The sequence below is a fragment of the Dromiciops gliroides genome, chromosome 6 (assembly GCF_019393635.1).
Source record: "Dromiciops gliroides isolate mDroGli1 chromosome 6, mDroGli1.pri, whole genome shotgun sequence".
In the NCBI taxonomy this organism is placed as follows: domain Eukaryota; kingdom Metazoa; phylum Chordata; class Mammalia; order Microbiotheria; family Microbiotheriidae; genus Dromiciops; species Dromiciops gliroides.
In genome coordinates, this window is record NC_057866.1 from 124,872,205 (window position 1) to 124,885,211 (window position 13,007).

At 39.4% G+C, this 13,007-nt stretch overlaps 1 protein-coding gene across 1 annotated transcript in view; it reads right to left on the bottom strand.

Moving 5' to 3' along the window:
- Positions 1 to 11,643, bottom strand: part of CHIC2 (cysteine rich hydrophobic domain 2) — a 39,215-nt gene extending 27,572 nt beyond the window's left edge. Inside the window, exon 1 of the mRNA XM_043970103.1 lies at positions 11,144 to 11,643. Within this exon, the coding sequence (XP_043826038.1) occupies positions 11,144 to 11,262 (119 nt within the window). The 5' untranslated portion in view covers positions 11,263 to 11,643. The remainder of the gene's footprint in view (positions 1 to 11,143) is intronic.
- Positions 11,644 to 13,007: the final 1,364 nt, after the last annotated feature.

Here is a 13,007-nt window from a genome sequence, read left to right on the forward strand (position 1 = left end):
TTCCCAAATTATTCAGTGTCTTATTTTTATATCCCCTGCAGCTAGCACAATGTCTTGTACATAGAAAATGTTTAACCAGTGTTTTCTGAATGAATGCTTTGACAGAGGTTTAGAAAAGAGACTACTACAATTTATAAACCATTTTAAAAAGAAATCTCTCTCTATAACCTCAGAAGCTCCCATGGCTTTAAGTAAAATCTCTATGAAGATGAGTCCCAGATCTACAGATCCAGATCCACTCTCTCCCCCAAGTTGAATCCTGGATCACCAACTGTCTTTGATCCAGTGACACTGGCCTGGCCTCTTTGCTGTTCTGAATAAAGCACTCTATCTTTCTGCTCCTGGAATTTTCTCTGACAGTTCCTGAATGCCTGCAACACTCTCCCTCCTTAGTTCTACCTGGCTTCCCAGGCTTCCTTTAAGTCCCAACTAAAATGCCATCTTTGGCAAAAAGCCTTTCCAATCCCTCTTAATTCTATTGCCTTCCTTCTGTTTAATTATGTCCTGTTTATAGATTGTGCATATCTGTTGTCTGCCCCCTTGTGAGCCCCTTGAGGGCAAAGACTGTCTTTTGCCTCTTTTGCATCAGCAGCAATTAGCACAATGACTAGCACATAGTAGGCCCTTAATGTTTATTGATTTGTCTGCAACATATTTCAAAGTGGATGTCCTGGGGACATCTTCCACTCAACATGTCCTATACTAAACTCATCTTTTTCCCTAAACCCTTCCCTCTACCAAACGTTCCAACTTATGTAAAAGGCATCAACATCCTTCCAGTGTCTCTGGTTCATAATTCTGGCATTATCCTTCATGCATCAACCTCATGTATATATCATTTATCAAAATTTTGCCATTTCTACTTTTATAACATTTCTCATATCTAACACTATCTGTCCATTCAAACAGGTACCATCTTAGCTTAGTTCATAACTGCTGCAACAACCTACCAAACGTTCTCCTGGCCTCAGGCCTTTTACCACTCTCATTCATGCTATACACAGCTGCCGAAGTATAATTTTCCTTAAACCCAAATCTGACCATAAAACTCCCCTGCTCATTCAACTCCAATGGCTTCCAATTACCTCAAGAACCAACTCCTATGTTTACTTTTTAAAAGTCCTATACAACCTGGCCCCAACCTATCTTTTCAGCCTAACTGGACATTACTCTCCCTCTTGCACTCTATAATCCAGCCAAACTAGTCTTCTCTCTGTTTCCTCATTCAGACACTCCATAACTCCTTTTCTGTACCTCTAAACTGGCCAACCCTTCAAGACATGCAATGTACTCCCTTCTTACCCTGTACTAAACAGAAGCCCCTTTTTCCTTTAAAATGTAGCTCAGGGGGCAGCTAGGTGGCGCAGTGGATAGAGCGCTGGCCCTGGATTCAGGAGGACCTGAGTTCAAATCCGGCCTCAGACACTTAACACTTACTAGCTGTGTGACCCTGGGCAAGCCACTTAATCCCAATTGCCCTGCAAAAAAAAAAAAAAAAAATTAAAATGTAGCTCAGGGGAGAAGCTAGGTGACAAGCTAGGTGACACAATGTATAAAGCACCAGCCCAGATTCAGGAGGACCTGAGTTCAAATTTGGTCTCAGCTGTGTGACCCTGGGCAAGTCACTTAACCCCAACTGCCTCACCAAAAAAAAAAAAATCTGGTCTCAGACACTTGACATTTACTAGCTGTGTAACCCTGGGCAAGTCACTTAACCTTCATTGCCCTACAAAAAAAAGGAAAGAAGGAAGGAAGGAAATAAAATGTAGCTCAGGCTCCATATCTTCAGCATGAAGACCTTCCTAATCCCTACCTCTGAACCCATCCATCCCAAACTACCTTATATTTAATGCCTCTGTGTGTGTGTGTGTGTGTGTGTGTGTGTGTGAGAGAGAGAGAGAGAGAGAGAGAGAGAGAGAGAGAGAGAGAGAGAAGTATTTGGGAGATTAAAATGACTGCATTTATTATTCAAAGAGATATAGGTTCAACTGATTCAACTCATAACTAGAAAAATTCCTATGCCAGAACACTTGTATTATTTTAAAATTTCTTTCTTAAATATATTTAAAATAATTTGCTAAAAAGACTTAGGTTTTGCACTATCTTAAAGAGTAAAACTTCTCATAAGAAATAGTTTTGATTTGAAAGACAAGACATATGGTTTCACCTAATGTCAAAATCATCCCCTTTAAAAAAATCAATTCCATCAAAATTTACAAGTAAACAAAATGGAAAAAACAGAAGAGTACTGGATATGCCAGAAGTCCTTCATTAGAAAAAAACAAGGGCTGCTTTAAAACTTTAAAGTAAGATCAAAAGTACTAAGACATGGGGTTGAGATAGATACAATGCAGAGAGCACTGGACCTGGAGTCTAGATGTTGCCAGTCAAATTGAGATTCACACACTTATTAGCTGTATGACCCTATAACTTAACTTCTCTCATACTCAGTTTCCTTGTCTGTAAAATGGAAATAGTAATAGCACCTACCTCCTCCTGGGTTTGTTGTGAAGATAAAATAAGATATTTGTAAAGCACCTTGCAAACCTTAAAAGTGCTACATAAATGCTATTATTAAGATTATTTATAAAATACAACCTAAACCAAATAGAAAGGTAGGCTACCTGCACCATCATTTACCATTCTACAACAAGCATCATTAAACTCAATAGTTACCACTGTGCTTGATGCCTCACAAATACTGTGTTCTCAAGAAAGGGCTTTTTCAGTCAGCCTGGCACACAACATTACTTCTACGAATATGAAAAAACAGTTCTTTTGTTCCATCCACTGATCAAGACATTTTAAAAAGTTGAAGGGAAAGAGTGGGGATTAGAAAAAATAAGCTAACAAAAGGGACCAATGCCACAGTCCCAATTATTCTCCAGAGATCAATTATCTATCATCTAGAACAGTCCAGAATAAGGAATAAACAAAGGTCATTAAGTACATCAAGTATATACACACGTACAATAATTAAAGACAGCACTTTGCTTGGTACATATTAGGCACTTAATAAATGCTTGCTGAATTGACACTATAGTTCTTGCATTTTACTTTCAAGCCCCTAGACCCTCCTTCATCCTATTTACTCTAACATGAGCCAAAAATTCTAATAAGCTTGGTTATCTGATTTCCTAGTCATCAATAGAATGCTAATTTGGGATATCGCAGGATATCCCCCCCCCCAAAAAAAAAGAAACAAGAATTCAAAAAGCATATAGCATAGAAGCAAAGTGCCCTAAATACTTTAACAATCCCTTGAGGGCATCACTACATTACAGTATACTATTTATAATCACAGTCATAGATTTAGAGCTGCTAGGGACCTCAGAGGTCACACAGTACAATACTCAATTTACTCATGAGGAAATTAAGGCTAAGATGTTAATGAACTTGCCCAAGATATCACAAAGCTGGGAATTTGAACTCTGATATCAAATGCCTTACTTTTTTCTTATTATAGCATGTTGCCTCCTGATGACTGGAAGTCTTCAAAATAAGGTTAGGTATGACATGTTCAGCATGTTATTTAAGATAACAGGAAACTACTATTATTTGGAAAAAGTAACATAAAAATAGTTGATTATAAAAAGTTTTTGTCACTTCTGCAAAATAATCATGTTTGGACTAAAATATCTCTTAGATCTCTTCCAGCTTTAAAATTTTATAACTGAAAAACTTCTAAGTTCAATTTACCTGGAAAACTAAGCTACATGGAACATCTACTCCCAATGAAGTCAGGTTAAGGAGGCATTACTGTAATAGGCTACAAGAACATATGAGCTGGGGAAAAAGATCTGCTTAGAATTTTATAAATAAATCCTGAGAAAAATGAGAGCAGTCATATCAGAAAATATTTTACTATGGTATTTCACAAAAAAGCAAATGCTACACTTACACTTAACTAAGAATTAAATTTCTCAGGTTTTACAACAAAATTGTAAATTTATCCTAAAAGGAGACTTTTATTATACTAATTTAATTTGGAAGATTGTCTTCTAACCACCCATTTCATCTCATATTCAAGGTCCTTAAATATTTGACTTGTTAGAAATACAAATTACAGTGTTAATATTAGCTTAGACTTCCATAAAATATCTAAAATTAAAAGACTTGTTTTAAAATAATATACTTGATTATTAGTAATAAATAAATATAATTTACTTTTCAAAATTTAATCATTTTATTTCACACAGCTATGCACATGGAATTTTTAAAGCCTTGTCAATTACACTTCTCTTGTCAGGCATAAGTCCAATAATAATGCAATATTTGGATTGTAAATATAAGGCATTAAAAAATTCAAATAAAGACTTTCTTCACAAGTTCTCACTTATATAAAACTTTCTCATACATTCAAATTTTGGAGCCCTAATGACAATTTACTGTGAAAGGTCTAAAATCATTGATGTTGATTGGCATAAGAAAAATTATGTGAAAAACAAGATTTAAATTAATTCAACTGTCTGCTTTCAGTTACATTTTACTCTTAAAACATACCATGGGGGCAGCTAGGTGGCACAGTGGATATAGCATCGGCTCTGGATTCAGGAGGACCTGAGTTCAAATCCAGCTTCAGCCACTTGACACTTACTAGGTGTGTGACCCCCATTGCCTTGCCAAAAAAAACACAAAACCATACCATGGTTTAATCTTTAATGTGATTTTGTATTATAAACTCTTAAGCTTTAGTGCATTATGGAAAAGATGAAACTAGTGTTTCCTGACTCTGGCTTTGCAAGACCACACTGTATTTCCAATTTCCAAAGGTATATAAGATGATTTCCCAAAAGTCTTAAAACAAAATTAAATTCAGTTAAACTCCTTAAAACTGAATATGTACTTTTGGGAAGGAGAATTAAATATGAATACTATGAATCAAGCAACATGAGTAAGACAGAACAGGTTCCAACTCTCAAGTACCAGACATTCCAATGGAGTTATATTGGAATATGGAACTTTTCGGGCCAACCAAATTTGCTTGGTGGCTACCATAGCCTTGACCTAACAACAATATGTCAAAAATTTTGGTAAAGTCAATAGATACTCTGTAGAATTTCTTGTACTTCTGTGTACCAAAAGACATATCCATTAGACCCAAAGTAATTACCAAATCTTTTCAAGTTATAATTGTCATTTCTAAACTTGTCACTGTATGCTGGGGAAGGGGTTGCTCCAAATTAAATTATGAAAATTCCTTTTGGAGGATGAAGAATTGGTGAAGGTTTAGAGTGATTTCTAAAATAATCACGCTTGACTACAATAACCAAGCAGGGAAAAAAGAAAGCAGATATAAAGGGGGTATTTAAGCACATAGCTCAGCAAAAATGGTTTTCAGATACATAAGTAGGCTCTGATTAGGAGCCAAAGACCATGTGGACCTTCAGTGTGACTGATTTGGGAGGATGGATAAAAAGGTATGGATGGGGGGCAGCTAGGTGGTGCAGTGGATAAAGCACCAGCCCTGGATTCAGGAGGACCTGAGTTCAAATCCAGCCTCAGACACTTGACACTTACTAGCTGTGTGACCCTGGGCAAGTCACTTAAGCCTCACTGCCCTGCCAAAAAAAATAAGGTATGGATGGAGTAAGAGGAGCACCAAAGAGAAAACAGAGCTTGGCCCTAACCACAATCTCAAAAAAAAGCACTAGATTAGGAAAGGGCCAAGGTTCAAATTCCAACTGTGAAACTTACTATGTGAATTTGAGCAAGTCACTTGACTTTCCTGGGCCTCAAATTCTTGTCCATTTCTCAAACTACAATCCTATGACTGAGGACAGTGGCTTGAGGGTATGGACCACATTTTAACCTATCTTTGTATCTTTCCCTTAATACTTGTCACAGTGTACTGCATGTACTAGGTGCTTAATAAAAGTGTGTTTACATCTCTTTTGATGAGAATAAAGCTTCATTATTGAAAAATAAATTAACCAGTGACTTCAGAGGACTGAAAGTATAATTATGACCACTAGTACAGAATAAAGCATAACTTTCAAGTATAATCAATATATTGATTTGCTTTGCTGGATTTTACTTATTTATTACAAGGAAAGGTCCTATAGGAAGAGGGCCAGTGTCATCAGGAAGGGATGGTGATACAAAAAAACACACCAATAAGACTTAGGGAAAAAAAGGTATATTAACCACTCCTCCAAACAATCTTCCAAAGTAAATAATTATCTTTTATGGAACAATAATACTAGTGGACTTGCACAACTTTCTTGTCAATCTCCACAAAACTAAAAAGACAATTCTCAGACCCCAGAAAAGCATTGTATATCTTTTAGGTAACTGTAGAGTGACGAAGACACAAAATCACTGTCTGCCTTTAAAATACTGTTGTTGGGGACAGCTAGGTGGCGCAGTGGATAGAGCACCAGCCCCGGATTCAAGAGGACCCAAGTTCAAATCCAGTCTCAGACACTTGACACTTACTAGCTGTGTGACCCTGGGCAAGTCACTTAACCCTCATTGCCCTGCTCCCCCCCAACCCCCCCCCCCCGAAAAAATTGTTTAAAAAAATCCAATAAAATAAAATACTTTTGTTATCCCTCTTTGCCATTCCTTTTCCTCAGAATACATGTTTTCAGTGACAGTTCTACTTTGGAGCTGCCTACTTCATTAATACAACTGAAATACATTTCTGATGTTGAAAGAAAACATTCAAGCAATTTTCAAGTGTACTGATTAAGGGGAGAACAGAAGGAGAATCTGATTTACTGTCAGTCTTAAGAGGTTTTATTAAAACCACAATGAAGTATATTTTGTTTACATAACACTAGACATTTTTATCATGATTTCCCACATACCAGCTTAGCCTCCAAACCAACCTGGACCTTCTGAAACAAAAGGAGGAAAATCAGGGAGAGGAGAATATTGCATATAATGCCAAACGTAGTCACTGTGTTTGGTTTTGTTTAACTGTCATTCGTTGTTACAAGAGAAGGCACATGAGAGAGTGAGGTGGGGGGAGAATTAACATCTGGAAATCATAATGTAGAATAAAATGGATTAAGCTTACTTTTTTAAAATAAAAAAATAACCTATTTTTGCCCATTTACCATTATTCAATAATGTCTACAAGTTCTAAATATGATTTTCAAATAAAAAGGCACTATATTCACATTAAATTTGACATGGAATAGGCATTATACAGTGGGGAAAGTACAAGATTTACACTAATCATTAAAGGAATGCAAATAAAACCAACTCTAAGGTTCCATCTAATATCTATCAGATTGGCAAAACTGTAAATAACAAACACCGAATGGACTGTGGGAAAACAAGTATAACAATATGCACTTTGGTGGAGCTATGAATTGGTACAACCATTCTGAAAAGTAGTTTGAACTATGCTCCAAAAGTTACTAAACTCTACATACTCTTTAACCCAGCAATACCACTACTAGGGCTATAACCCAAAGGCATAAAGAGCAAAAGGATGCAAGTACACAAAAATATTTATAATAGCTCTTTTTATGGTGACAAAAAAATGGGAAACTGAGGGGGGTATCCATCAATTGGAGAATTTATAAACAAGTTATGATATATAAATGTGGTAAAATATTATTAGGTAGTATTCAGCACAGTGTGTAGCTCAAAGTAGGCACTTAATAAATGTTTATAGTATTATAGTGTACTGAAAGAAACAATAAAGGGGATGATTTCAAGAGAAACCTGGGAAGATTTGTATGAACTGATGCAGAAAGAAGTGAGAAGAACCAGAAGAATAATTTATACAAAAACATTTTAGAAACAAACAAGACTTAAGAACTCTTGATCAATGTAATGATGAACCACAAATTCCAGAGGACTCATGATGAAACATACTACCCACATCCTAATAGAGAAGTAATGGATTCAGTGTACATATTTAGACATATGTGTGTATCTGGGCATGGCCAATGGGGGAGTTTATTTTGCTTAACTATAAATATTTGTTACAAGAGCTTTATTTTTCTTTGGAGGGAGGGGAAGGAAGATTCTGAAAAAAAAATTTAAGCAATTAATTTCTTTTTAAAAAAAGAAAGAAAAGAGCTGGATTTAGAGTTCAGAAGACCTGGAGTTCAAATCCTAATCACTGTGAGAAAAAGCACTTAACCTCTTTGATATTCAAAGATTCATTTGATATTCATTTGTAAAATGGTTTAACTATATGGTACTTAAGGTCCCTTTTACCTGCTAATCTATGAATAAAATAATTCTAATATAATGAAATTAGATTAAACATACTTAATATTACTCAAAAAAAAAAATCTATGAAGTACATTATAGATCATATCTCATTACTCACCCATACTAATTTTTAATACGTTTGAATTTATTCAAGATGGTCAATGGAAATTGTCTACATAGTCACTTAGTAAAAAACTGTAATGGGATCAATCACTTAGTTTCTTCACTCTAAGGTCTTATTTCTATTTGAAGTTAGGAAAAGTGAAATGTGATCAGTCATAACATTGAAAGAAGGCACTCTACTAAGTGTATTTCTCCTACCTCTAGATGAAATTAATATCTGTTAAGTTTCTATGATATTAAGATTTCCATCAAAAGAACATATTCTATATTTGTTCATCCAATTTTTGACTAAGTCTTGAAACAGTGAGTAAATGTCTACTATACATAAGGTTCTTTGCTTGATCTTGGAGGACGAAGACGATCCAAAGAAATTTTGAGAAGGTTACATTCCACTGGAGAATACAACATAAATAGATAAGTAAACACACATTAATGTGAGGAAGAAGACAGCATTGACCTATAAGGGGCAAAAAGGGATCAGGAAGACTTTCCAATGGAGATGACACAAAGCTGAGTCTTTTGAGGGAACTAAGTACTTCAAAAACTCAATTTAAGTTTATAACTATCTTCTAAAGATAGCAAGTTAAAACTCAGCTAAGATAATATTAATGAGATTTTATATTTGGAAATAGCAATTGTACTTCCTAAGTACTATTCTCTAAACCAGGTTTCCTCAAAGTAGAAATAAAGATAGCCAAAGAGAGAAGAAACAAGAGATTTGGGGGATCGAGGGACATGGATTTTCAATCTGGAACTGCTTTACTATTTTTTGGTAAAATAAACTTCCTCTTCTGAAGCTATGCACTCTCTCTCTAGCCTTCTCTTTCTCTCTTGCTGACCCCTTCAAGTACTCAATATTTAATCAGTATCTATTTATCTCCTATTTTGTTCTGAACATTGTTCTGAACTTACCACTTCCCTCAACATATCTTCCTTTTCTTTCCATCAAATTAGTTTCTTCCCTCCCAGTTACAAGAGAAATTATTCTATCTACTACAACTAAGTATCAAGGAAATTGTTAAAGCAGAAGAGTTAGAGTAGACTCTAGGTATAAAAAAGTTTGGGAACCGTTATTCTGAGCAATCATATCTACCTACTTCACTAGACTGTTGTGAGAAATAAATGAGATAACATGTGAAATCACTTGTAAAGCAAAAAGCTAGTCTGGAAAAAGTTAGAAAAAGTTAATGACCTTTCAAAAAATTACTTGGGTTTTAAGTGTCAAGAAGTTTCAATATTAAAGATGTGCTGTAATGTGACATAGGACTATTTATTATTTTTTATTATTGTTTATTATCATTTATTACTGTTTAAATGTTTTAAATTATTGTTTATTACTTTTGCTGGTGTGCTATTTAACTTATTGACAAATTGTGGAAAAACATTATATACAGTAATGGTGCTCCAGGAACGGGGTGTGACAGTTCCTATCCAATGTCTATGCACTGTAAACTAATAGGTGCCAAAGAAACCAGAGTATTACATAAGCACATCCGAACAAGATAGCCTACTGGTTTGTTGAGAAAGTGATGTTTACTAATAATGATGTCTGAAATCTATTTGGCTAAAAGTTAAAGCTAATGCCCTATTCACTAGATTACAAAAAGGAATAAAAATTGTTTTAAAGTATACTAATCACTAACAGGCACTCCTATGTAAAAAGCAAATTGCAGAGCTAACTAATAAACATGGCACTTAAATCTACTAAGAGAACAAGCATTTATTAAGTGCCTACTATGTGCACTGGGCTAGGTATTTTAGAAATATCTCATTTGATTTGTGATGAAAAGAATTTTTTAAATGTTGCAAGTTGTACATAACTGTACTTTTCAGAAAAACATTACAAAACTTCCTACTTCCGGACAGCTCATTATTTGGTTCAAGTGTTCACATTCCTATATTAGTCACAACAGTAGGAGACAGCTTTTTTTTGTTGTTACTGTTTCCCTAATAACGAGATGTTAAGTGTTGTTTGCTGGGATTTCATTATACCCTATCAAGTGAGATTCAGGTGGAATTGATGATGGAGTAGGGCTGAGGGAGGAAGGAGCCACAGGTACCTATATTGGAGGAAATTGAACGCAATTTGAATCGTGTCGCCAATGTTCATCCAAACTGGAGGGTTTGGTTTGGTTTGGTTTTTCATTGTTTGGAGGTACTAGTTATCTTCCCAGATTTTAAACAACATGTTCATTCACATCAGGAGCAGGCACAGGATCTTGGGAGGTTTTGCGCAGAGGAACCCTATCATGCTTTAAGGAACTAGGAACACCCTTGCGGTCTCTGTGTCCCTATCTCTCTGACACAAAACACCGGGGAATGACTAATGTTAGTTAGGGTCTTCACGTCCATTTCTACACAGCCTGAGCCACATGTCAGCGGGCACAGAAGGAAGAGAAACCAAGGTTAAGGGGAAGAGAAGGCAAGAAGGAAGGGAGCAGAGGGCTGCTTGCTTCCACACCGGCGTGAAGCAAGAATGGATAAGTAAAGAGAAACCTTCCCCATTGGGTTTTCAGTAGCATCGAAGCATGTGAGGCCTGCGGGAAAGGAATAGGGAGAGGGAGAGGAAGGACAGAGAGAGAGAGAAGAGAGAGACAGAAAGATAGAAAAACACAGAGAGACGCGCGCGCGCGCGCGCACACACACACACACACACACACACACACACACACACACACACACACACACACACGAGCTGCTCAAAGATCTCAGGGAAGACAAGTCCCTGCTCTTCCTGGTCGCCAGCCCAGGCCAGAAGGCCCCGGATGGGCGTCGCGGGGAGGGGGCCCCGCCGCTGCCCTCCACCTCCCCGTCCTCTCCCGCACCCTCCTCCGGGCCTTACACGGTGACGTGACCGGAGCCGCGAACCACCACGGGGTCCGGCGAGTACTTCAGCAGCTGCTCTTCCAGGGCCCGCTCCTCGTCCTCCTCCTCCTCGAAGATCTCGTCGAAATCCGCCATGCTGAGGCCTCGCAGGCCCTCCCCCCTCCCCGCCCCGGCCCGAAAGGGGCTTGAGTCCCGGAGCTGGGGTGAGAGAGCGGCGGAAGGGTGAAAGGAAGAGTCGGTACCGCCGCAACCGTCGGCGCTCAGGGGGGGGTGGCCGCTCAGCTCGCTCTGCTCCCTCGCTGGCTCTCCTGGGGGACTACAGTAGGGCGGACGGAGTCCCGGTCGTCACCAGCGCCGCCATTACCGTCAAGCCGTAAAAACACACAATGTCAACATCCGCTCCGGAGCCGACACCTCCACCGGCGCCGCCGCCGCAGCAACTAAGGCAACCACAGCAACAGCGGAGCCACCCGCAGCGGGAGCCTCGGCCTAAGGCATCGCGAGATTTGGCGCACTGGCAGGCCGGGGGGCGAGCGAGCGAGCGGGCGGGAGCGAGCGCGGGGGCGGGGCGGGCGCGTGCACGGCGCGGGCGCGCGGACCCTCCCTATTCTCGTTCTCCACGTCATCCTTCTCTTTCCTCAGGCGCACGGCCAACTTGCCTACCTCTACCCTCTCTCCTATTCCACCTTCTCTCCTGCTTCCAAAAAGCCCGAGCGACATCTTGGACTCTGCCCTCTTAGGGGGAAGGAGGAGGAGAGCTTCAGGAGAAGGAGGAAAAGGGTGCTCTTGCCGGGATGGAGAAGACCTGGGAGGCCGGGGCTGGGGAGTGGGGGCGGGGGGTGGGGGGGAAGGGGAACCTACCAGGCCCCTGTGGAACAGACACGACTGCCAAGCTAAGTAACCCCTTCGTTCCCCCCACCCCCTCCCCCAAACATTCTGGCGTTCGGAAGAGCCCAAAGCCCAAGGCTGTGTGCGTATCCCACGGGTTCAGATGACAGGACTGATTTCTGATCCTGCCCCTGATTGCTACCGCCCTTGGTCGGGTTTTCAGACTTGGGACCTTTTTGGAAGGCTGCCCCTTGGACGGGCGCTGAGGTTCTACGGAGGTCCGGACAAACGCTGCCAAGCAGTGGTTTTCCTGCACCATTCACCCACACCCATAATTGGAGTGTCACCTCGCTTGAAGGGTCTCTCCCGCTGCCTGCCCCAATAACTCCCCCAAGGAAAAGTGCAAAGATACAGGGTGTTCTTAAAGGCTTGGTGCGGCTTTAAACTACTCAAGCTTAAAGATGTTGGGGACACCCTGTGCAAAACGTCTTGGCCAACAACTGATAAAGGTTCAAAAACCCCCTTATCCTTTGTACAGGGAAATACAGCGCTGGAACCCAATCAGGAAGACCTAGTTTCACACGTTGCTTCAGATATTTACTACCTGTGTGACTCTAGGCAAGTCACTTAACCTGGATGGGCCTCAGTTTCCTCATCTGTAAAAAGAGTATTGGAGAGGCAGCTAGGTGGCACAGTGGATAGAGCACCGGCCCTGGAGTCAGGAGGACCTAAGTTCAAATCTGACCTCAGACACTTAACACTTAACTAGCTGTGTGACCCTAGGCAAGTCACTTAACCCCAATTGCCTCACCAAAAAAAAAAAAGTATTGGATTCAATGACCTCCAAGTTCCCCTCCAGCTCTCAATTTATGATCCAATAATTCCTGTCTCCTCCAAAGCTACACTTTATGACTTCCCGGTTTCGATCTGGGGCACCACCTTTGATTAATTCTTACCCATGCTCCAAACTCAACTGCTTTTAATTATTTTCTCTTTTCCCCCCTACTACATTCAATCGGTGGCTAAGTCATGTCAATCAATAACTATTATGT